Genomic DNA, 25,906 nt, shown 5'->3' with positions numbered 1-25,906 from the left:
AGTGAGTGTCAGTGGAAAGACACAGAGGGGAGAGGTGAGTGTGAGGGGTGAGAGTTGAGTGGGGACAGGGGAGTGAAGGGGGGGGTTAGTGACCGAAGGGGGAGGGGTGAGTGTGAGGGGAGAGAGCTGGAGTGGGGACAGGGGAGGAAAGGGGGGGTGAGTGACCAAGGAGGAAGACGATGTGTGACTGAGGTATATGAGCAAGGGGGAGGGGGGAGAAAGAACCTGACTCTGCCACTGCAACGCGTGGCCGGGCACAGCTAGTTTTATATACAATGGCTTTTAAAGGTATTCAACCCCTTAAAAAGTCAGCATATTTGGATTACAAACTACACTTATTGTTCCAGACAATGGGGTAGATTATTTTAATAAAGTACGCCCGTGTGTACTTTTGTTTGTGCACCAGGCACAAACAAGTACGCCGGATTTTAATAGATATGCGCGTATCCTTTAAAATCCGGGGTCGGCGCGCGCAAGGCTGTGCAAAATCGGCAGCCTGAGCACGCCAAGCAGCCTGCCTCCGTTCCCTCCAACCCCCCCCCCCGCACCTTCCCCTCCCGCTACCTTTCGGGCTGATAAAGTCCGCAGGAGAGCGGACGAATGCCTGCTCTCCCGGCGTGCGCACTGGCCCTTCGCCAGTGCGCGCGATTCTGTATTTAAATTAGGTGACGCGGTGAAAAGGAGGCGCTAGGGACACTAGTGCGTCCCTAGCGCCTCCTTTTTGACAGGAGTGGCGGCTGTCAGCGGGTTTTGACAGCTGACGTTCAATTTTGCGGGCGTCGGTTTTCGAGCCCGCCGACAGCCACGGGCTCGGAAACCGGATGCGGGCAAAATTGAGCGTCCGGTTTTTGGCCCGACAGCCGCGGGCCGAATTCAAATTTTCTTTTTTTTTTTTTACTTTTCGGGACCTCCGACTTAATATCGCTATGATATTAAGTCGGAGGGTGCACAGAAAAGCAGTTTTTACTGCTTTTCTGTGCACTTTCCCGGCGCCAGAAGAAATTAAGGTCGGCGCTAATTTCTGAAAGTAAAATGTACGGCTTGGCTGCACATTTTACTTTCTGTATCCCGCGCGCATACCTAATAGGGCCATCAACATGCATTTGCATGTTGATGGCCTTATTAAGTGCCGCGGGTTGGACACGCGTTTTCCTCCCCTTACTGAATAAGGGGTAAGGGAAAACGCGCGTTCAAGAGCAGGCTAACAGTGCTGATACAGTACAGTGCGCTCCGTTGGAGCGCACTGTACTGTATCAGCCTGTTTGTTTGAAGAGTTATGCCTGCCGACTGCGCAATTCCCCGGCCTGGGAGCAGTTTCGGAGGCCTAGGCCACGCCCCCGAAACGCCCCCGGGCCTGAACCACCTCGCAGCCCCGCCCACGAATGATGTGCCGCGACACGCCCCCCCCCCCAGGAAAGCCCCGGGACTTACGCGCGTCCCGGGGCTTGCGCGCGCTGCCGAGCCTATTCAACATAGGCTCGGCGCGCGCAGGGGGAACTTGGGACAGGTTGTCAGGGGGTACGCGCGTATCTTACACGTATACCCCTTTGAAAATCTGCACCAATATGTTTATTGCAAACCAGCATGCTCTTAAAGTAAATTTTCAAAGTCACAATTTATTATTTTTCTGCAGGTTTGGAAAAAAAAAATTTAAGACTGAAAAAGGCTGCTTGCATAAGGATTCAACACCTTCAAACTAGAACCACCTTTTGCTACAATAACAGCTTTAAGTCTGTTAGGGAAGTTTCTACCAGCTTTGCACACTGTTTGGGAAAGACTTTTGCCCATTCTTCCTGGCAGATTTGCTCCAGATTGTTCAAATTGGTTTGACGCTTATGAACTGCAGTTTTTAAATAGTGTCACAGATTTCGATTGGATTGAGATCTGGACTTTGACTTGGCCATTGTAGAACATTCACCTTTTTGTTGGTCTTTGGCCTTTGTGCTTGGGATCACTGTCCTACTGAAAGGTGAACTTTTGGGAGGAAGTGACGTTACCACCCGTAATGGCTGCTTAAGACCTGAACTCCTCATCCCCGCTCTCTGGTGCACTCACTTGGTCCCTGTCGCTTCAGCAAGGCACCAGGATGGCAGCGCATAAGAAAAAAGTCGATTTACAGAAGTTTTCCTTCTCTAATGTGGCAGGAGTGCTGGAGGCCGGACAGCGACTCAGTGGAAGACTGCATGACTGCAAAAGTGAGCGGAGCTCGCGAGGGGGAGGCAGATGCAGCGATCCCGACTAGGGCTGACTTTTTAAGCTGGTTCGGGGAACTGCGAACAAAAATGGCAGGCCTGCGCTCTGAAATACAGGGCATTCTAACAGAGATTTAAGACGACCGTTGCAGAGCTGGGGAGGTGGGCCGATGACACAGAGGCCCGTCTGGAAGACCAGGCTGCAGCACTAAAGGGCTGCAAAATATCGCAAGATAAATGATTGCATAGCAACCAGGAACTCCTAACCAAAATAAAGGACCTTGAATACGGGTCCCGAAGAACAAATTTAAGGTGCCACGAGATCCCAGAGGGTCCCGAATTTGCAGATTACAAGCACTTATTTATTTTATTTATTTATTTATTTATTTAAAGATTTTTTATATACCGGGGCACGTTAAAAACATCACCCCGGTTCACATTGTAACATAACATAGCAACAAGCTTTACAATAGTTTAATGTCAAGCAAACTTGATAACCAGCATCAGCAAGCGGGTTTACAATCCCATGGGGGGCACCCTCAGAAGCTCCAGTGGTGCAGCTGGAGAGGACGCACAGAGCGCTGGGACCCATGCGGAATAATCAGCCACGTGATATTGTTGCCTGCTTTCTTAGTTTCTCAGTGAAGGAAGAGATGATAGCAACACGGAAGATGGGAATTCCTTGAATGGCAAGGCCAGAAGGTGGAAATCTACCAGGACTTGGCCCTCACTACCATCCAGAAAAGGAGGGAATTCAAGGAGGTGGTTGCGACACTGTGGCATTAACATTAAATAAAGGTGGCTTTTCCCATTTGACTGAGCTTTAGCGTAGCAGGAATGTCGCCCAGAGTCACCACAGTGCCCGAGGTGATGGCTCATCAAGAAGCAGGCCTAGCCGTGCCATCAGCTGCTCCCACTACTTCAGCTCCTGGAGGAGGGCGGATCCAAGTCGATACCCCATGCTGGCAGCATGAGGACAGAGGCAGTAGACGACTGAGGAGGCATTCAGGGGGCTCAGTCCTCTCAGGAGAACTTTACCTGACTCATCAGGTTCTGAGTTAAAGGTTTTCCTTAATGCTATAGGGAGATACTATTTGTATCCTTCATTATATAGTGCAACATAGGCACATGCTATTATAGTTTAGGTTGCACCAGGGATGTTATGTTGTTCAGCGTAATTATCTGTTTAACTTTTATTGTGTATGCGGGGTAGGGAAGGAGGGGCTGGAAAGGTGATGACTTCATTCCTCATGGAGTAGATCCACCTGAGAGGAAGGTGGACATATATTAAGGGAAGAAGGGATATGGGGGGGGGGGGGGGGGGGGGGATGTGGAAGGGTTTTACAATCTTCATTCTGATCACATAGTGTGGTTTGCTAATTCCAACAGCTGGGATGGGTTGCTAGTGGGAAGGAATGGACTGAGAGAGCTTTATCTTGAGTTGATCTTTATATGATGGTGGGCCTGCACATTATTTCTATTAATGCCAAGGGTATGAATTCGCCAGTTAAGAGAAAACAATTATTTCAGGAAATGAAAACATATGGGGCGAATGTTATCTTTTGCCAGGAAACCCACTTACTGAAATGCACTGAGTGACTTTTATGGGAAAGGTCCTTTCCACAACAATATCTCATCTCAATTCCAATCAAAAAGAAGTACTGTGGAGTAGGGATTTTGATTGCGAGTACTTTAGTGGCGGATTTAAGAGACATCCTCCGGGATCCCGAGGGGAGATATGTCGCCCTTAAAGTTAGCTTTGATGGAGTATTGCTCGCTCTTCTTACTATCAGGCCCATTCAATAAAGTTCGTGGGAGAGCCGGCTCTCCGAGGCGAGCACCAGCTCTCCCGACTTGAGCCCAGGCACCTCTCCTGGGCACACGATTCTTTATTTAAATTCGGGCCCGCGCTAATAAGGAGGCGCTAGGGACACTAGTGCATCCCTAGCACCTCCTTATTGGCGGAAGCGGTGGCTGTCAGTGGGTCTGACAGCCGACGCTTAATTTTACCGGCGTCTGTCGAACTTGCTAACAGCCACGGGTTCGGAAAACGGACGCTGGCAAAGTGAGCATCGGTTTTCCAACCCGAGGTCTGCGGGCAGATTTTTTTATTTTTTGGGGCCTCAGACTTAATATCGCTATTTCTGCTTTTCTGTATACTTGCCTGGTGCCGTCTGAAATTAACTCCTTAACGCCTGGCAGGCGTTAATTTCTGAGAGTAAAATGTGTAGCTTGGTTGCACATTTTACTTTCTGTATTGCGGGTGACTAACTAATAGGCTCATCAGCATGCATTTGCATGTGATGAGCGCTATTCGTTTCGGGGGGGGGGGGGGGGGGGAGGTGGCCGCGTGTTTTCCACGCACTATTAAACCTTACAGTATAAGGGGTAATAATAGTGTGTCAAAAACGCGCAGCCAAACGGGGTCTAAACTGTGCGCTCGACTTGTATCGGCCTGTATGGCCCTAACATCGAACAAGGCCTGTTTTTTTAACGAGTCTTGAACTTGATAAAGAGACTGGGTGGAAGGCCATGTTATGGGGGGGTACCACACCCCAACCCGCTTACACAGGATGTATCCCAGTCTAGATGATAGATGCTGGAAGGGGCGTGGGGCTAGGGGTATGTTTTTTACATTTATGGTGGGAATGCCCAGCAGTTGGAAATTGTGGGACACAGTGTTTGATCTTCTCTCTTCCTCAGGTGGTATTTCTGTCAGCAAGAACTCTAAGGTTTGTTGAACCTCCCTGTGGAATTGGGTAATGATTGCCATGGGTGGCTGCTGGCTGCTTACTATTGGCCCCGTAGCAAAACTTTCCAGGATCTAGGATAGCAGTTCTCAACAGGTGTGTTGGGAGACACTGGTGTGTCACAAGGTCCCAGGAGATGCGTCGCAGAGACAGCTCTCTTATAAGCCTGAGCAGGAGTCAGCTGATTTTCTCTTTATTGGGCCCAACAGGAGGCTACTTTTGCTTCCTTCTCTTCCTGGCCCCAAGGGAGGCTATTCCTCCTTCTTCACTCAGCTTGGAGTGAGACATTGCCAACTCCTGCTCCCCTGAGCTTGGTGGGACATCAGCTTTATCATCCCCTTCCAGGCCCAGAAGTGATGCTACTGATGTTCTCTTCACACCATGAAGCCTAGAAATGATAGAAAGAGCAGGAATATGAGGGAGAGAGGTGAGTCCCATATAAGCATATAGTCACTGCCCACTTCTTCTTCTGCCTCCTCCTCCTCTCTCCAATGCTTCTTGCCCTCATCTGCTGCCAATAAGGAAGGAGGGAAAATCGGAACTGGATGGTTTTCTGCTGGCTGGGAACCAGGAGGCGGCAGAAATGTAGGTGCTGCTTGACATGTAGGGGTGGAGGAGAGAATGTGGATGCTGCTAAGGCAGGTAAGAATGGGGGAGAATGTTGGTGCTACTAGGCAGGGAAGAACAGAAGAGAGGTGATGTGGATGCTGCTGGACAGGGAGGGGTTAGAGAGAAAGAAAACCAGGAGTTTCATAGGTGATGTGGAAGGATGAGGGGTTCTGGGCAGGCTAGTGGGCATGGAGGGCTGAAGGACACAGGGTGTAAACGCTACTAGACAGGGAGACCTGAGGAGATAGGGTTTCAGAAATTTCCTGAGCAAGATGCGGGGAAACAGGGAGTCAGGGCTGCTGGGAGGGCAAAGAAGGAAAGTGGATATGGGGGCTGCTGGTTGGGGAAGGGAGGTCAGGGGGATGATGAGCAAGAAGGAGTGGGAAAGAGAAGGGTCAAGTATATGCTGAGCAGGGAGGGAAGAAAGGGGCAGAGTCAAACAAGCTACCCTGCAGTGTTTAGAATGTGTTTATTTGTTATATGCTGGGCTAAGCTCCAGCATTCTTGCATATATAAGACACAAGTATACTGACATAATTTACTTGCTAATTGCTCCATGTAATACAAGTATTCTTTACTGCTCTTCTCACTATCAGGGATTTCTTTCTCTATTCCCACAGCGCCTGTTCAAATCTATCTTGTGTGTTTTGCTAAGAGGGCAACTACATAGCCTAATTCCCTGTTCACCTACTAACTTTCACAAAGATTCGCATGAAACAAGATAAGTAACTCCATCTTCTGTCTCAGTAATACATTCATCTGCTACAAAATCACAAGTATGGTGTGATGTAAACGCACAACAATAGCAACTATGTTTATGGAACATTGATGAACAAACATTCCTGAGCTTAGAACATTCAAAGGAACTAAGATGAATATGTCACAATAATCAGAGACATCTCAGTGCTATCCAATGTTTACACACTGCTGAACGTTTTCTGGCCGGGATTCCATCTCTGCATTTATTATTGAAGTTAACCCTTTCAGACTTGTAAGAATTTCTACAGCAGGTATTTAGTTGGGTAAGATGGCTTGACTGAGAATTGCCCTACCCAAATGTGACTGAAAGTACATGCTTCTTGTACTCTTAGGTGAATTAAAAGGAGGTCTTCCTGTGGACATGCTTAATTCAAATGAGAACAAGAGCATGCACACATGGGATTTCCAAAAGTATGTGTTGTTATTTTGCCCGCCCCCTCCCTAGAGGTTGCCAAGTTCATTGATGCTTTAAACGTGTACTTTAAAACCTGCTCAAAGTGAAACATACAGAGCAAGAATTTAAAATCTCCCAGTTATACAGGAAAAGGTCATGAATACAAATGAGGAATCTCATTTCTCATGAAAGAGGATGAAGGGAGTGGAGTTATACCTTCTGAATTGATATACCTAGGCATACATTGTAGGTCCACTCTTAATCCAGTCAAAATTCTTGAGTTGTGGCTCAGCAACCACAAAGGATAAAGAAAAAAGTATAAGCACTGGCAAGTTTGATGCAAAACATTGGTCGTAGAGGCAAAAATTTGAAACACAACTTTTTCAAATACATCCAAAGCAGAAAGTCTATTAGGTAATTGGTTGGTATGTCCATTAGATGATGAGGGGGTTAAAGGGCACTGAGGAAAGACAAGGCTACAGCAGAAAAACTAAAGGAAGTCATTGCTTCAATGTTTTCTGAGGAGAATGTTGGGGAGATACCCATGCCAGAAATGGCAAGTGACTTCCCTAAACAGCTGTAAAGGATTGAACTAAATGAGTGCTATTTAAAATTAAGAATTATACATTATGATCTTAACAGATTTATTTTTGTAACACTGAATCTTGAAGGCAGAAAATGGGAAAATCTGTCCCTCACCATTGTCAAAATTCATACAGAATCCATTCCTATGCAATAAGCTAGTACTTATTGAGCAATACATTCTCTCAAACTACTATACACTGCAGAAAAAATTCCTCAATATTTAAAAAGTAATTTATTCTCAAAGCCAATTAGTACAGTTAACATCTGTTCCACACATGATTACTACCTCCCAACTCCCCATCTCGTCACCATGTCTAAATTTGAGTTTAGAAAGAATTAAGATAAAGGAATGAAAAACAAGCTAAGGGAAATGAAATGCAGCAGAAAGCTAGATAACTTCAGAAAAGTTTAGCAAACTAAAAAAAAAAAATTGACAGGAAAAGATTAAAACAATTCAAAATAAGTTAATGCAGATTACTGAACAAAGCTAAGCAATGCCTCATTCTCAAAATTGTTTTTTTTCAAAAGTGCTGAATGTATATGCTGTGCCAGATGCAGGCCTGAAAGCGATGCCTAAGAAAAAATTACTCTGCCTGATGAGGAAAAAAACATCCTAGGCCACATAGACTAGCACCGTTCTATCATTCATAATACACAAAAGAAAAGTCCCAGAATCCATTTCTGCGTAAATTGCTTTCTCTTTGATCCAAGCTCCGATGATTAATGTATTTTACAAATTTTAGAGTCTCTTTGTCTCTGTAGATCAGTGCCAGGGCGTTGTTCTCTGGATACAGGGTGAGGAGCTAAAAGAAGAATACATGGTTAGAAAGGTTTCCAGATTTTTGGCAGGCAAATCTGAGACACTTGTTTCCATGATATGAGCAGTGAGCACAGTAAATGAGCAGTTTATAAGAGATCTGGGGAAGTCTCTTCTTTGAAAAAGTGTACCAAGTTTCAAATTAAAGAATGTTTCATGCTCTCAGAAAATTTCATAAGTTTTCTTAACAAAAAAGTATTACTTTTCTAGGATATGTCCTGCATAGAAGGGAAAGAGAGAGCATTAAAGAACAAATCAGCCTAACAAAACTTAAGCTTTTCCCAGAAAAGAAATCCTCTCTGTATGGAACATACATGCAGACCAGGATGCTTTGAATTGGGTCCCAAGATTCCTTATATTGATTAGTTCATTAATATTCTCTTTCAACAGTTTTCCAAACTCTGGTATGTCTGGCTTTTCTTTTAATCCTCTGTTCCACTTTTCTCTACCTGTGCGTTTTCTTTTCTCTCTCTGTGGTCTCATTCCATGGGAGGGAGGGAGGGAGGGAGCAGCAGTGTGGATTGAGAGTGAGGCAGCACTGACAGAAGAGCCATTTTTAGGCTGGAGTGGGGTCCCCCCCTCCGTCTACCATTACTCCCCCTTGTTCAAATTTCTTTCCCTTCCACCCCTTTGCTTGTCTGTATCTTTCTTGCTGCCCCCTCCTCTTACTGCTCTCTCACCTCTTCCCACCTCCCTGTCTTACAGCCAAAGGAGCAAGCAGTTCTTCCCCCTGCTGCTTCCCCATAGCTGACTGGTTCATTTCACTTACCAGAACCAGTAGCTCAGAAACCCTTCCTCCCAGTTCACATGGCAGCTGCTGTGCTTTCAGAAAAAGAGAGAGAGACACACACACCAAGGAGGAGAAAGAGGCCAAAGCTTCTTGCTGGCCCTGTGCAGAGGCTGGTTGTATTGCTACTGCTCCTGTCTGCTAGGAGCCAGTTCCGGCCCTTTGGCAGGATGGAGTGGGATAGGAGAAATGGAGGTAGCATAAACAGGTCTTCCAAGAAGCAGAAAGAGACAAATAATAATTCAACTGAATATATTTTCCTGGAGGTGGAAGATACCTGCTCCTTATTACTGTTACATTTTACCTGAGAGGTGGGGATATGCTAGCTGAAGCCTGCTTACCTGCCAAATTAGGGACCCCTGGAAATTGGGGACATCTTCTGTGGTTCATTTTAGTACAGTGGGTCAATATTAACAGGGGTGAAAAAAAAAAACAATGTGGAGGGTGGATGACCACTGATCAGAAACTTGCCAAATTACACATAATATGGCTTTAACTATCTGGGTAGCAAATTATTTTCTCTTTTTCCCCACCCTTTAAGGTATGTTCGGGAAAGCAAGTTTGCTTCATGGGTGGTAGGGTATCTGCCCTATGAGTTTATATTGGTGAGGGGACTAAGCAGCGCATGGACAATGATTACTAATGGACTGCCACACTGCGCTTATCCACTTCTACTATATACAGTGGACTAATTAATACAATTTGTTACATCCTCCTGTCTTTTGCCTATATTTGTTTGAGTGTTCTATCAGCTACTCTATTTTGCTGTTTTCTTTTTGGTTTACAACTTCCTCAGGAATTTGGCAGAACATATCATACGGTAAGGCAAGGGGGTTGGTTTGTTTTGCTTTTTCATGTTTGTTGTATTGTCTTCTGCTATTTGCTTAAATTTATGAATGTACCAAGTGTAGCTGAACACCTAGACAATAATAACATACTGTACCCTTCACAACACGGCTTCCGAAAACACTACAGCACTGAGACATTACTTCTCTCACTAACAGACAACATACTAAGAGGTTTTGATAACAGTAAACATTACATCCTTATAATGCTCAATTTATCTGCAGCCTTTGATACAGTAAACCACAAAATACTACTAAAAAGACTTGAAGAAATTGGATTATGTGACAAAACAATAAACTGGTTCAGATCCTACCTAAACAATAGGTTCTTTCAAGTCCAGATAAAAAACACATTATCAGAAAAATTTAAACTTGAAATAGGAGTACCTCAGGGTTCAGCGCTGTCTGCTACCCTCTTTAACATATATATGCTACCCTTATGTCATCTGCTGGCAGGTCTAGGGATAATACATTACATTTACGCAGACGACATTCAATTAATTCTACCAATAGATGACACAATTGAAAAAACATTAAGTCTAGCTAACATGTATTTAGACATAATTAAACAACTACTAAACCAAATGGAACTGGTTATCAACATTGACAAAACTGAATTCCTTCACCTTGAGAGAAAACATACTGAAATCATTCAAACACCGATAACCCTAAGAAATAACCAGAAAATTGAGCTAGCCGAAAAAGTAAGGAATCTGGGAGTAATAATGGACCCAGAAATCAACCTGAAGCAACACCTATCTATAAAAGTAAGAGAAGGCTACGCAAAACTCATGGTCCTCAGAAGATTGAAACCATTACTCACACCCGCCCACTTCAGAACAGTATTGCAAACACTTATCTTTTCCAGCACTGACTACTGCAATGCACTCTTACTAGGACTCCCAAGCACATCGATAAGACCACTCCAGATACTTCAAAATACTGCAGCCAGAATACTGACGGGAAAAAAGAGGAGGGACCATATAACTGAAACTCTAGCAGACTTATATTGGTTGCCCATCGAATACAGGATAAATACAAGGCCTTATGTACCATACACAAACTAATATATGATAAAGAAGCAGACTGGCTAAACACAGCCTTACGAGTACACGTTCCACAAAGAAACCTCCGCTCAGCAAACAAAGCACTACTAACAATCCCTTCAGTAAAGTGAGCAAAATTAACCCAAGTGAGAGAAAGGGCTTTATCATTGGCTGGGCCCATACTATGGAACACAATGCCCCCTGAACTCAGTTTACAGAGTAATCTCAAAACTTTTAAGAAGAATTTAAAAACATGGCTCTTTAAAAAAGCCTTCACTAAAGAGTCTGGAGGGTAGAGAATGAAAGTACAGGGTAATGCAGATGAGAATGAATTTACTCAATCCTACATTTAAGAAGTAATATCTCAAAGAGATAGTAACTCAATAATATACCTGGACTTGACCAACAATACTCAAATAATGATTTTATTTATGAAATTGTAACCGAACTTTATTGGCACCTGTTAGAATGTACGATAAGCAGAGTTGCTTACCTGTAACAGGTAATCTCTGAAGATAGCAGGTTGTCAATCCTCACACATGGATGACATCATAAGAACATAAGAAATTACCATGCTGGGTCAGACCAACGGTCCATCAAGCCCAGCATCCTGTTTCCAACAGAGGCCAAACCAGGCCACAAGAACCTGGCAATTACCCAAACACTAAGAAGATTCCATGCTACTGATGCAATTAATAGCAGTGGCTATTCCCTAAGTAAACTTGATTAATAGCCGTTAATGGACTTCTCCTCCAAGAACTTATCCAAACCTTTTTTGAACCCAGCTACACTAACCACATCCTCTGGCAACAAATTCCAGAGCTTTATTGTGCGTGGAGTGAAAAAGAATTTTCTCCGATTAGTCCCACATACGGAGAATTCAGTGACCTTGGCCAGCCTCTCAGCTCCTTGTCCCACATACGGAGAATTCAGTGACCCGGGCCAGCCTCTCAGCTCCTTGTCCCTCATACAGAGAACTCAATGGCACTCTCCCCCCTCCTCCTTGTCCCACACATCACGGAGAATTCAATGACTCTCCCCAGCCTCTCAACTCCTTGTCCCACACATCACGGAGAATTCAATGACGCTCCCCAGCCTCTCAGCTCCTTGTCCCAGATCTGCAGCGATCTGCTGCCGATGCTATACAGGATGGACAGGAAACCGCTCTGGAAGGTGTTTTGAACATAGCACAGCTCTCCGCCGAACCTCGGCCCCCGTCTCGTCCTCCTCGCCGGGTCCGCACGGCTGTTGCTCTGCCTCGTTTGGTCCCTCAGCTCCCTGAGCCACGCGAACCTCAGGCCTTCTCCAAGCCCCTCCTACTCCAACTGACACTGCCTCTGAAACTCGCCGCCTCAGCCAATCAGCGCCTGGAGGCAGAGACCGAGGAACGAGAAGTCTCTGCCTTCCATCCAGCTCGGCCTATCACCTCCCTTTGTCACCATAGGTGAGCCCCACCCCTGTAACGTCTCTCGCTATTTCTCGCCTTAATGCCGGATGTTTCCGGACTTTTGCCCGGAAACATCCCGTGGAGCCCAGCAAGGAAAACTTATATCAAAGTTTCTAGAACTTTGATTAAGCCTCACTGAGCATGCCCATGGCATGCATTATACCTGTTGCGTCCGTCTGTCTCAGACGGCTTCGACCTTTGTGCCTCACCTTTCTTCCTTCTCTCTCCTCAAGCCTTGGGAGGTTGGCTGCCACCACGTCTTCATGCCGCTTTCCCTGGCGTCCCCGGATCAACAACGGCGACGGTGTGGGCCACCCACTTTTTATCGTCATGACGGGAACCTCGGGGGCGTCCCCTCCGAGTGATGTCAGCACATCCTGGTATTTAGCCTGCCCTTCGTTTGCTAACAAACTGAGTTAGCAAAGATTGGATTGGAACTGCTCTGGTCTAAGCTGCTCTGCTGCTTCCCAGCAGCCGCTGGAAGCTCTCTCTCTACCCTTCGGGGTAATTCAACTCTAACCTGGGTACCCGCTCCTCGGGGGCCCTTCTTCTCTCTTCCAGGTACCTATCTGGGAAACCGGGTACTCGCTCCTCGAGGGCCTACTCTGGTGCCTGCACCTGAGCTGCTTCTGCCTGCCAGGATCTTCATCAATACAGCTAACTACTCAATGAGTACTAACTCTCTGTCTGTCTCAAGTTCAGCTTCAGCACTTGGAGTCTACATCCGGGTTCTGCCTCTGCTACCCTGCGCTGCCTTTCATCTACTCAAGTGTGAGACTGGTCTCCTCTGCAGAGGACCCCTGGACTACTTCTACTGGGTTACCTTCACTGCTGTCCACCCCGGGCAGTACCATCAAGCTATATAATAAATACAAATTCTCTGTATTTATTATATAGCTTGACTGCGTGTATAGCGTCTAGCCTAGTACTGTGGTTCCTCACGGGGCTCCTCCCCAAGGGAGTGGCCATCACCGCAGTACCCAAGAATCTACTTCAACACCTCAAAATGATAACAATACCATGTATCCAGGCAGGGTCCCTTCAGTCTAATAATTTAGCTACAGTATACCCTAAATAGGGGTCAGCCTGGAACAAAAACAACGACCCTAAACAGGAACAGAGTTGGGCTTTCTACTTCAAACAAGTTCCAGAGGACAGACTGGCTGTACGTGCTGTCATATGAACTATCCCTATGCCAGTAGTGCAATATGAATGAGTGGAAAGAATGCCACGTTGTAGCCTTGTAGATCTCCTTCATGGTGACTGATCGCAAGTGAGCCACTGATGCTGCCATGGCCCAGACCGAGTAAGCCTTGACATGGCCCACCAGAGTCAAGCCTGCTCAAGCATAAAGAAGGAGATGAAATCTGCTAGCCCAATGGAGATTGTCTTGTTTGGCAATGGAGATCCCCAGCTTGTTCTGATCAAAAGAAACAAAAAGCTAAATGGACTTTCTATGGGCTTCTGTCTGGTCCAGGTTGAAGGCCAAGGTTCCCTTTAAGTCTAAACTGTGCAGGGCTTGTTCACCTTGGTGAGAATAAGATCTGGGGAAAAATATTGGAAGGACAATTGACTGGTTAAGATGCACTTCTGACACCAGCTTAAGCAGAAACTTAGGTGCATATGCAAGCCCATGAAAAAAACTTGAGTAAGGCGGATAAGTCACTAAGGCCTGAAACTCACTGAACCTGTGCGCTGAAGTGTGCGCCACCAAAAATATGATCTTCCAGGTCAGATACTTCAGATCACAGGAGTGCAGTGGTTCAAAAGGAGCTTTAATTAGCTGGGCCACATCCACTCTGAAGTCCCAAGACATAGGAGGAGGTCTGCTGGGAGGCTTCAAATGAAGCATACCAGCCAGAGATAGGTTTACTTTCTACATGGTGATGATATGTACTAACTGCACTAAGGTGAAACCTAACTGAGTTTGGTCTTAAAACCAGTTTTTGTGTGGAGCAGAAGGGATCTAGGGCCTCATACTCACACCACACAGCAAACCTTCTCCAGTCCATAGCACTTCCTAGTGGAAGGCTTTCTGGAAGCCAAGAGAACCCAAGATGTATCCTTTGAAAGGTCAAGGGGTTGCAGAATCAGCCTCTCAACATCAAAGTGGTGAGCGAGAGGGACTGGAGGTTGAGATGGCGCAAACTGTACTGAATCTGAGTGATGTAATCTGGGAAAACTCCCAGTCTGATCGGCTCCTGAATGGACATCTCACGTAGGAGTGGAAACCAGATCTGTCTCTGCCAATAGAACATATAAGGATCATGGTTCCCCTGTCCTCCCTGAGTTTCAACACAGTTTTTGCTACCAGTGGACCTGGAGGATACCCATACAAACGTTCCTGGCCCCAGTGAAGGCTGAAAGCAACTAAGGCTAGCTTGCTGTGTGCCCTGTGTGTGTAGCAGAAGAAGGGACCTTCTGTTCCAAGGAGCCATGAACAGATCCATCTCCAGAATGGCCCAGAGGCGGGAGATCCGATTCTCTACTGCTTGGTCTAGGGACCACGCATGGGGTCTCAAGGACAGACTCAATCTGTCCGCCAACCCATTCTCTACCCCAGACAGATAGTTGGCCCTGAACACCTTCCCCCAAGAGATGGCCCAAGTCCACAACTGGACTGCCTTGAGACATAAGAGGTATGAGCCCATACCTCCCTGCTTGTTGATGTAATACATCTTCACTTGACTAGACAACTTTGTTGGACAGCAACTCTCTGAAAGCACATAGCGTGTACCAAATCACTCAGCACTCCAGGAAGTTTATCTGATACTGACATTCCCGGGTGGACCAATAGTCCTCGATGTAAAGCCCATCTACATGACTCCCCCCAACCCAGACTGGATGCATTCATGATCAGGACGATTTGAACTGAAGGAATTTGGAAGGGAAAATTCCAAACCAGACTGGAATTTTCCGGCCACCATGATAGAGTGTCCTGAGTGGCAGAGTGACCAGGATGCAGTCCCAAAGGTCCTGAGTGGGCTGTAGTCACTATGATCTCAAGGTCCATTGGGGTCTTCTCATGTACTGAATTGCCATGGGAGTAGCATGAACGGTTGTGTCCATGTGGCCCAACAACTTCAACATGTGCCAAACTAATGTCTGCTGACTCTCTTTGCCTTCCTTCGCTGTGGCCATCAGGAGGAAGGTCTTGGACTGAGTTATGTCTAGCAGACTCCAATAAACTTCAAATGAGATGACGAGCTGAGTGATACTTGGGGTAGTTGATGACATACCCTAGTAACTCCAACACCCAGATGGTCATGCGCATATACTCCTCGGCTCCTGCCTGAGATGTGTTCTTGACCACCCAGACAGTGAAACACATGCACCCCCTACCTGCATAGGTTCGCTGCCACCATGACTACATTTTCTGAAGACACGCCGGGGGGGGGGGGGGGGTGGTACATGAGCCCAAATAGCAGAAAGTGGCTTCCCACAACAAATCTAAGATATTCCTTGCCTATAGAAAGTATCTCGATGCGACTGTAGTGCCCTTTAGATTGAGAGAGCACAGCCAGTCTGTTTTTTGCAGAAAAGGGATCATGATGCCCAGGGAAATCATCTTGAACTTTTCTCTTTTGATGAACTTGTTCAAGGTCCTTAGGTTTAGGATGGGACAGAGTCCCCTTATTTTCTTTAGAATTAGGAAGTACTTGGAGGACAATCCCCACCCTCTCTGCCCTGGCAGAACTGGTTCAACCACTCTGGGTATTAATAAGGAGGAGAGCTCAGAGAGCTGTGTGGAGTGGCCCCAAGACAGGCTTGGAGGACGATTTGGTGGGATATCCAATAAGTTTAATTTGTACTCTTTCTGGACAATGCTGAAGATCCACTCATCTGAGGTGAGACTGGGCCACCAATTCAAGTAAAACTACAGCCTGCCCCCGACCAGAAGGACCTCTGGCACAGGTACTGGAATCTTGGCTGTGCTCTCAAAACATCATTCTGGGTTTTGGCTGGGATGCTGTCTGGGGCTTAGGTGCCCTCTGTTATCTGGGACAGTTGCGAGGGGCCTACTGAGTGTGGGACTGACGGGGCGCAGAATAGTGCCTCCTCGGGTGGAAGAAGTGCTTACACTGGCCTGATCTCGCATACCTTCCAAAAGAGGAGAGGGGTCCAAAGAAGGAATGGAGAGCTGCTGGAGTGACACACAGTCCTTAACATGGTCTCCAAAGAGATTCTCTCCAGTGCACAGTCCATCAGTGAGTCATTCCTGTACCTCTGGACAGAGATCAGAGGTATGTAGCCAGGCGAATCTACACACCCCTATCCAAAGGCAGAGACTCTCGATGCCACCTCAAACATTGTAGGTCAACCGGACCATCATGTTTTCCACATTCCAGACCCTTGGTTGCCAGCAACTGGAGTGAGTCTTGCTGCTTCTAAGGAAGCTGTTCGGCTACCTCTTGCACCTGCTTCAGAATGTCCCGTATATACTTGTTCATGAAGAGCTGGTAGGTCGCTATGTGGGCAATAAGCATGACACCATGAAAAAAACTTTCCTGCTAAGAGTATCCATGGCTCAAGGATCCTTTCCAGGGGGCACTAAGGAGTGGATACTAGAGCGCTTGGCTTTCTTGAAAGTGGATTTGATCACCACAGACTGGTGTGGTTGCTGGTGCTTGTCAAATCTGTAAATCTTTGAATGAGATAAACATCTGTCTTCTTGTTTACAGAAACCACTAAGAGGGGATTCTCCCATATCTTTAACAGAAACTCTTGAATAATCTCATGTGCTGGGGCTGCCATGATCTCCTTAGGAGGCTCCATACTCTGGAGAATATCCAGCATGTTGTGTTTGGAGTCTTCCTCCATCTGCAACCTAAAGAGGCTGGCTTCCACCATCAGCCACCAAACCCTGCAAAGGAGAGGTTCTCAGACAGGGTCTTCCTTCTGCCTGTGGAGGCCAGCATTCAGAGAGGAGACCCACCAGTGCTCCATCATCTGAATCCTAGTACCCCCAGGAGTACGAGGCTGCCTACCCACTGTGAGTGATAGGGCACTTTATCCCCAGCCAGTGGGTCAATGGCCAGTGGGGCTTGGACCCTGAGGACCCCTGTTCCCTCAGGGGGCTTCCTCTCCTGAGGAGACTGGGATTAACACTGGGTCAGACATTGCTGCATCTGATGCCCTTCCAAGCCTTTGCGAGGCAAAGGGCACAGTCACCAATGCCAGTGTTGGTAAAGCGTTGATGAGGGTATGGAGGGAATTGAGCAGTGGTGCAAGAGCAGATGGTACTTTACTTGATTCTGTTGATGCCACAACACCTAAGGTCTGTAGTGCCCTTTCCACAGCTAGCTGCATATGTCTCTCAATTCCTCTTCAGAGACTGAAGATACCAACATCAATGGGAGGGCAGGAGTGGTGACCACGTCCTCTTCAGAATGGAGAAGAGGATTGGTGGAGACCACAGAAAACCCCTGGGAGTATTAGAGAATGAGCTCTCCTCACTATGGGGTTGCTTTGGGGAATTCTTGGCAAGCATTGGACATCCCTGAACTCAACACCGTGCATCGAAGGGTCTGATGTTGATGCCTTTTCGGTTTCCCTCAATGGTTGGCATGGGTCTTCTTCAGTGCATTGGACAAAGAGGACAAACCTGAGGCCTTCTTCCAACAAGAGGAGATGAGTGATAGCCTGTCTCTGGAGTCCCTGCTGGCCATAGACAACGAGGGAACTGATGGCCTCCCCAATGCCAATGACTCCATTTCCATAGCTGCAGGTCTGCAGTTCTTTGATGTCGATACCTATAGAGCTGTCTTCCGGTGCCCAACAGATGTTCCATCAAATCCAAGTTTGACTGGCTTCCTTTAGGGATAATTTCTGTGCACTTGCAGCAACCCTGGACATCATGTGATGCCCCCAAGCAGAGGATACATCTATCAAGGGGATCCATGATAGACACAGTTCTCTTGAATAGAGGGCACTGCTGGAATCTGGATGACACAGCATTATGAAATAAAAGGCACGCAAAATCAAACTTGATGGTGGCATATAGCCAATGGCCAGCGGGCACTGATGGCACCACAACCTAGCATGGAACAGACTGTGAAAGGAAACAAATATATACTCAAAAAAACTTACCTAGGAATACTGCGGGACCCAGAAAATGTAGAAGAAAGAAGATAACTGGAAACTGCAAAAAAAAAAAAAAAAAAGCCAAACCTTGCTGAAGTGACCACCCAGCTCCACAGTGTGGATGCAAGGCATAATGCATGTCGAGGGCATGCTCAGTGAGGCTCAGTCAAAGGTCTAGAAACTTTGACATGTTTTCCACGCCGGCTCTACTGGATGATGTCACCCATGAGTGAGGACTGCCATCCTGCTTGTTCTCTGAGAAACATAGTGTCTGGTGAATGTAGTCTCTGCACTGGTTACCAATCAAAGCCAGGATTTCGTTCAAAGTACTCATGATGATACATAAAGACATTCATAACATCGCCCCTCTCAAACTGAGCCATCAATTCCGGGCTCATACCTCTGAAAGACCAATCAGAAGAGCTTACAAAGGCTCTCTGCATGCCCCCCCTACTAAATCTTCTCTAAGCAAAAGAGCGTTATCTACATCTGGGCCGACTCTTTGGAACACTCTCCCTCCTGACCTCCGTCAAGAACATTGTCTCCTAACCTTCAAGAAAGACTTAAAAACTTGGCTGTTCAATCAAACTTTCCCTGAAACCCAAGTTCTCTTTGATGCAGGTCCTAGAACATGACTCCAAGACTTATGCTAACAGTTATTGGACTTACTGAACTATCTTTTCATAGTCCCTCGAGGATCCATCCTAGTTTTAAATAAAGTATTTTATTTATTTTATTTTATTTATTTATTTATTACTTTATATTATTTATCCACAATTTTATTTTATTTTTTGTTTTTGTTCTCGGTTTGTTATGGTTTGTCATGGTTCCCTGTTTCCAAATGTTTTTCTGAATGTTTTTTCTGAATGTTCCAATTGCTAAGTTCATTGTTTAATGTATCGCCTCTCAGCGAAAGTTCTGTTCCATTGTAAACCGGTGTGATCTATATTCTTTATAGGAATATCGGTATATAAAAATTCAAAATAAATAAATAAATAAATGTATGGATTAAACTCCATGGCCCAGTTTTCAAATCTCTTCAGCAGAAGTGGACCTCACAGTGACTACCAATGTCGCCACAGCCCTAAAAGCATGGCTCTTGATGTGCCCCTCTAAGATCAGGCCTATCAAGTGCAAGTGCACAGAAATATCAGGTATAACAATGGAAAATGGAAGACCCAGGCTGTTGAGATCAAAACAAACAAAAAGCTGACTAACTTTCTATGGAGCGTTGTCTGTTCTAGCTAGAAGGTGATAGGTTTTTTGCAATCCAATTGGTATAGCACAGGCTCACCCTTATAAGCATGTGGCCTAGGGAAAACTGTAGGATGGATGATTGACTAAGGATGAATTTGGATATCACCCTAGGCAAGAATATGGGATGAGTGCAGAGCATCACAATAAAATACAGTTTAAGATCAATAAATCACTAGGGCCTGGAGTTTACCGACTCTACAGGCTGAAGGGACATCCACCAAAAATGCAACCTTTCCAGTAAGTTATTTGAGCTCACAAAAGTCAAGTTGATCAAAGGGGTTTTCATCAGCATAATTTTTTTGAGATCTTTAAAATTAGGAAGTTCAATAAAATTGACTTTTTGTACATATTACTGTATCATCACATACAAATATGCAGCAGAATTTTCTAAACTCTGCCAAAAAATCCGTTCCTGAGGTGCCGAAGGAAACAAGTGGCCTTGCATGTAATTATTTACCATAAACAAGTTATGATTTTGGAAACAGCATCTGTTTAAGAGTCAATCCAACCTTTTATGCATTTTGCTTTATAAAGGTGCTTGTAATTTATCCCACTGATACTGTGACAGTTCAGTCTGGACTTCTGATGTTGCTCCAGGAATCTTATGCCTATGATACCATTAAAAGCAGTACTACCTCCAGAATAAAGGCTATTGTAAAACAGATATTTCCAGTGCAATGCATTGCTATGTGGAGGGCTTGGGTTTGATTCTCACGTCAGGCTTTCTGTTCCACAAGCTGGACAGAGTGGGGAATGCTGCAGAGGCAACGTTCTCAGCCCCTTGTGCAGATAAAGTGCAGTCATCACACAATAATGACACCTAGTGGCTGGATGTTTCAAGAGCAGCCTTGGAGCATGACCCCAGCTAAGGACTATGGCTGCGATGATTGGGCTAAGTGAGTTGGAGGGGCCTATACAATAGTGGGGGAAATCCAAGGGTATGCGTGAATGAAGACTCATGGCGCCATAGCCCAAAAGAGGCAGTGTTTGAGCTGGAAGCCCAAAAGAGCAGGAGGAAACTGCCTGGCCAAAAAAAAAACCCAACACACTTCAGCAACAGATCTTAACAGTGGTAGCTTGTTACTCAGCATTGAATGAGTGTGGCAAACAGCAGCACTAATTAATTTTCTGTTAAGTGTCCCTGATGGAAAGCCACACACGTCATCTCCTTACCTCTTCATCTTCCTCCTTTGCGATATAGGAGGTAAATCCTCCATATTCTGCTTCCCAGTCTAACAAACAGAAGTCAGAGAAATATGTTACTGTACACTATTACATATACTTATTGATATATTGATATATATATATATATATACATACAAGGGGAGAGAAATGTTGAAATCCCACATGCTAGCAAGTTTTCAAAGGGAGAATCGCTGCAGAAATTTAGTCAGTGCACATAACCGGGTACTTCTGGACCCAGGTACTTTCAACCTGCATGGAAGCATACACACTTTTACTCTCACTAAAAAAAAAAATGGTGGGGCAATAATCAAACCATAATTTTAAAGGGGGTAAACACACATTTACCCTTGTAAAGGTTTTTCCTATTACCTCCTGAAACCTTGGGGTATATAGTGTTACATACCCAGTTCTGCCTGATATTTATTATGCTGTTGGAAATAAAACTAAAAAATCTGTAACTGAAATGCATTGTTCCAGCTTTCAAGAACTTAATCTGCAATGGGACTTGAAGTAAAACCTTTTCCATGCTTGGAGAAAATGGGATAAGAGGTAGCACTATGGATCCAAAGACTTTAAAGAGATTTATTAAAGTGACCAGAGTGGCTTGCTATATATTATATTACTAAAGGCAGGACTCTAAAAAGAAAGTGAAGCTACTTACTTGTAATAGGTGTTTTCTGAAGAAATTAATTTCCCAGTCACACATGTGGGCAACATCAACTCAATGGCGCTGACTGCAACACAATTTTCAGAGCTTTCTAGGTAAATCCTAAAGCTTTATTAAGATGTGCACTAGCTCCCACACACCCGTGAGTATGTAGTATGCCCCCAGTTCTATAACTAATGAGTTCAACTCCAGAGGGGAGGAACATAAGAAATTGCCATGCAGGGTCAGACCAAGGGTCCCATCAAGCCCAGCAACCTGTTTCCAACAGAGGCCAAACCAAGCCACAAGAACCTGGCAAGTACCCAAACACCAAGAAGATCCCATGCTACTGATGCCAGAATAGCAGAGGCCATACCCTAAGTCAATTTGATTAATAGCAGTTAATGGACTTCTCCTCCAAGAACTTATCCAAACCTTTTTTAAACCCAGCTACACTAACTGCACTAACCACATCCTCTGGCAACAAATTCCAGAATTTAATTGTGCGTTGAGTGAAAAAGAATTTTCTCCAATTATTCTTAAATATGCTATTTGCTAACTTCATGGAGTGCTCCCTGGTCCTTCTATTATCCGAAAGTGTAAACCACCGATTCACATCTACCCGTTCAAGACCTCTCATGATGTTAAAGACCTCTATCATATCCCCCCTCAGCCATCTCTTCTCCAAGCTGAACAGCCCTAACCTCTTCAGCCTTTCCTCATAGGGGAACTGTTCCATCCCCTTTATCATTTTTGGTCACACGTCTCTGTACCTTCTCCATTGCAACTATATCTTTTTTGAGATGTGGAGAGCAGAATTATACACAGTATTCAAGGTGCAGTCTCACCATGAAGCGATATAGAGGCATTATGACATTTTCTGTTTTGTTAACCATTCCCTTCCTAATAATTCCTAACATTCTGTTTGCTTTTTTGACTGCCGCAGCACACTGAGCCGATGATTTTAAAGTATTATCCACTATGATGCCTAGATCTTTTTCCTGGGTGGTAGTTCCTAGTATGGAACCTAACATCGTATAACTGCAGCAAGGATTATTTTTCCCTATATGCAACATCTTGCACTTGTCCACATTAAAGGAGGGTTGTGTGACTGGTGAGCTGCTGTCTTCATAGAACACATAATGCAGGAAAGCAACTTTGCTTTCTTTGAAGGCAAGCAATTTAACAGTCACATGTGGGATCTCCTAGTTAAGGGCTGTTAGCAATAAAAAAAAAAAATCACCACCTGCCAACTGGTCAAGCACTAATTTTAGTGGCTTCCAAATGACTTTAAAGAAAAAAAATTAAAACAACCCAAAATGATAAAAATGGGCCTTATGAGCCTCCAGCTGGTCTTTAACCCAAAAGACCCTGAAGAACTGACTACCCAAGCCTGCTAGTGCATCGGGTGTCGTCATTTAAACCATAATGAAATGTGAATGTGTGGAATGAACTCCATACTGGTGCCTTGTATATCTCTTAAATACAGGTTGACTTTCACAGACACCACTCTGACATTATGAGCCTTGTCATGCTCTTCTAAGGACAAAGCTGCTTGGGCCTAAGTGAAATATATGCAATCCACTATCCAATGAAACAGTGTTCCTTTGGATTAGCCAAGCAAAAAGAAACAAAATGCTGGGTGGACTTTCTAATGTCTTAAGTCCACTCCAGCTAGAAGATGACTCGCTTGCAATCCAAAACATAAACAGCTTGCTTACCTTTGCTGGAATGTGGAATTTGGAACAATTTTGGTACAACACATGACTTATTAAAGTGGAAGTCTGAAACTACATTAGGTACAAACTTTGGATGTGTTTAGTGCACCACTAGGTTAAAGAATTGCTCATGTAAAAACACGGATATGTGGCTCGAGGGCGAGCAATCCATATTTTAAAAAGGAGACACTTACATGTGTATCTATGCGTGTCAACAGCAGTACATGTGTAAAAATGAGGTGTATTAGCATGATTATGTATACACATGTAACGACCTATTTTAAAAGCAACACATGCTCGCACATAAACGCAAAATCTGCGCATACATTTGCTACAGCTCATTTATTCATATTCTTGTTAGCTTGCATTTTGAATTGCAACTTAGTGTTTGCTGGCCTGGCCTCTCTGGCTGAGTGGAGACAGGAACAGGCCAGGGGGTGGGAGAGCATATATCAGGGATAGAGTGGGACCTACTAGGGAACACTGAAACTCTGGGTCATTCAGGAGGGGAACAGGGATAGACTGAGTCTTACGGGAGGATTGTAGTGAGTGAACCTGGGACAGACAGGGCCATATTCTTTGCCAACTGGGACATACTGGCTTAGAGGAACAGATTGGGGAACACAGGGGTATAAAAGGCTATAAAGGGGGTGGGAGTGTAAGTTACTGAAACATATTGCGGGTGTGAGTTAGTGGTTGAGAATCACTTTTCAAGATGGCTCTAATGGCCCTATGGGTATGCAGGTCTAAGGACGAGGAGTGAGAAAGAGCGGAGGAGGAGGTACTCCATACAAAGAGTCTACAGGACTAGAACACAGTTTATGAATCTGTCTGAGGAGCAAGTCATACACAGGTTCAGGTCTGACAAGAAACCATACTGTACCTATACTAGTAGTTAAGAGCGGGACCTTCAATCTACCACCCACAGGGACCATGCCTTGCCAGTACACATCAAGGTCACTACTGCCCCGGCATTTTTTACCCCTGGCACCTTCCAAACACACCTAGGGGATCATAGCTGAAATCAGCCAGTCTGGCACCTCCATTTTTATAGGTCCTGGCTGCCTTGCTCAGGAAAACACTATATTATATTTCCTTCCCTCAGACATCAACAACAAGTTATAATAGATTTCTATCAAAAAGCATGCTTCCCTATTTCTTGGGAGCTATCGATTGCACTCATGTCCCTATAGGGTACCAAGGGCAGACAAGGCCACCTATTGCAACCACAAGGGTACCACTCCCTCAATTTATAACTGGTCTGAGATGCCAAGGGCATAGTTCTGGACATCATGTCCAGGTTTCTGGGGTCCAGGCACAATGCCTACAACTTCTCACAGTCAGGAATTCATGACTGCTTTCAGGAAAGGCACATCAACGGGGGCTGGCTTCTAGGTAGGAATGCACATATCACTACCAGCACACCGGTCTTTTAAAAGTCACCTTTATAAGAGGGAAGGTGCTCATTTTTCTGATGCCAACATCATAAGACAGCAATTGTGGCCACTTTGGTGTTGGTAGATATTGAATATATTTCTCTACTATTTACTATTGCCATTTAGCAATACCAATTATGTAGATAATATTTAATTAAAAAAATCTTTTTACTATCATTTGGTTCATACTTTTTATATTCAATTTTTATATTTCACATTTTTAATTCCAACACCTTTTTTTTTAGTATCTATCATATTATGGAATTGCTTGATGTATCGGCAGCATTCGAAACCTTGGATGAGACAATTCTGTTATCTTCACTTAATTCAACAGGCATACAAGATATAGTATTACAATTGTTCTCTTCCTATCAGAACGAAGTCAACAAATCAGGATTGTTTCCAATAATTCTGAATGGGCAAAAATCTCATATGGTGAGCCAGAGGAGTATGCTCTTTCATCAGTTCTCCTTAATAAATACATGATTCTACTCTGCAAATTGTAGCATGTCTGGGGGTAAATTATAAAACTCTATGCAGATGATATACAATTTTTCATTCCTCATAGTACCAACTGGACAGATACTATCGGTTTCGTTTCACTATGCATAAAAAAGCCACGCGATTATCATACACCAAAGAACGAGCATTCTCTACGGCAGGTCCAACTATCTGGAACAATATGCCCACTGACCTCAGACTAGAACCTTGCCTTCGAACTTTCCGCAAAAAACTTAAGACCTGGCTCTTCCTCCAGGCCTTCCCCTAACTTTCTAAGCCATTAATTGTGAACCGGACAGGACTCTGCTTTACCGGCTAACGCCCCGCTATGTTTAGACATTATAATTAAGCCGCCGTTTCTTTTGTTTCATTGCCTTTTCTAGTTCTCTTCAGTTACACTGTCCTATACCTCTGACTAGCCTAGCCTCCAAGTTAACTACCCTTGTTATATGTAACTTCCGCTTCTAGTGAATTGTTCTTGTTTAAGTTATACCCTTTGTTACGTGTAAACCGATCTGATATGAAATTTTTTCATGAAGGTCGGTATAGAAAAGTGTTAAATAAATAAATAAATAAATAAATTCAGTTAATCGTTTGCTTACACACAATCACCTCAAGCTTAATATTAATAAAACCAAAATTTTGCTAATGTCTGGAATGAAATCCCCCTCTACCAATACTCCAGCATCCATAGTCTTTCAAGGCATTTCCATTCCAATTACAATCACAGCAAGAAATCTCGAAGTCTTGCTTGACTCTAATCTCTCAATGCATCAACACAATCTCAAAAGTAGTTTCCTCCTCCTTTTATAAATTGCACTTATTAAAAAAGTTTAAACTTCTTCTTG

The 25,906-nt window shown here is 44.7% G+C and overlaps 1 protein-coding gene across 4 annotated transcripts in view; it reads right to left on the bottom strand.

The window, feature by feature from the left end:
• Nucleotides 1–7,504: 7,504 nt before the first annotated feature.
• The window catches only part of OGFOD1 (2-oxoglutarate and iron dependent oxygenase domain containing 1), a 205,061-nt gene continuing 186,659 nt past the window's right edge, over nt 7,505–25,906 (bottom strand). For all 4 annotated transcript variants that reach the window (XM_029608711.1, XM_029608708.1, XM_029608712.1 and 1 more), the window contains 2 exons: nt 20,746–20,804; nt 7,505–8,092 (listed from right to left, as the gene is read on the bottom strand). In XM_029608711.1, the coding sequence (XP_029464571.1) occupies nt 7,931–8,092; nt 20,746–20,804 (221 nt within the window). In that variant the 3' untranslated portion in view covers nt 7,505–7,930. The remainder of the gene's footprint in view (nt 8,093–20,745; nt 20,805–25,906) is intronic.

The sequence above is a fragment of the Rhinatrema bivittatum genome, chromosome 7 (assembly GCF_901001135.1).
Source record: "Rhinatrema bivittatum chromosome 7, aRhiBiv1.1, whole genome shotgun sequence".
NCBI classification, from domain to species: domain Eukaryota; kingdom Metazoa; phylum Chordata; class Amphibia; order Gymnophiona; family Rhinatrematidae; genus Rhinatrema; species Rhinatrema bivittatum.
The sequence above is the reverse complement of the archived record's forward strand: the minus strand, read 5'-3'. Positions and strand labels throughout refer to the sequence as shown.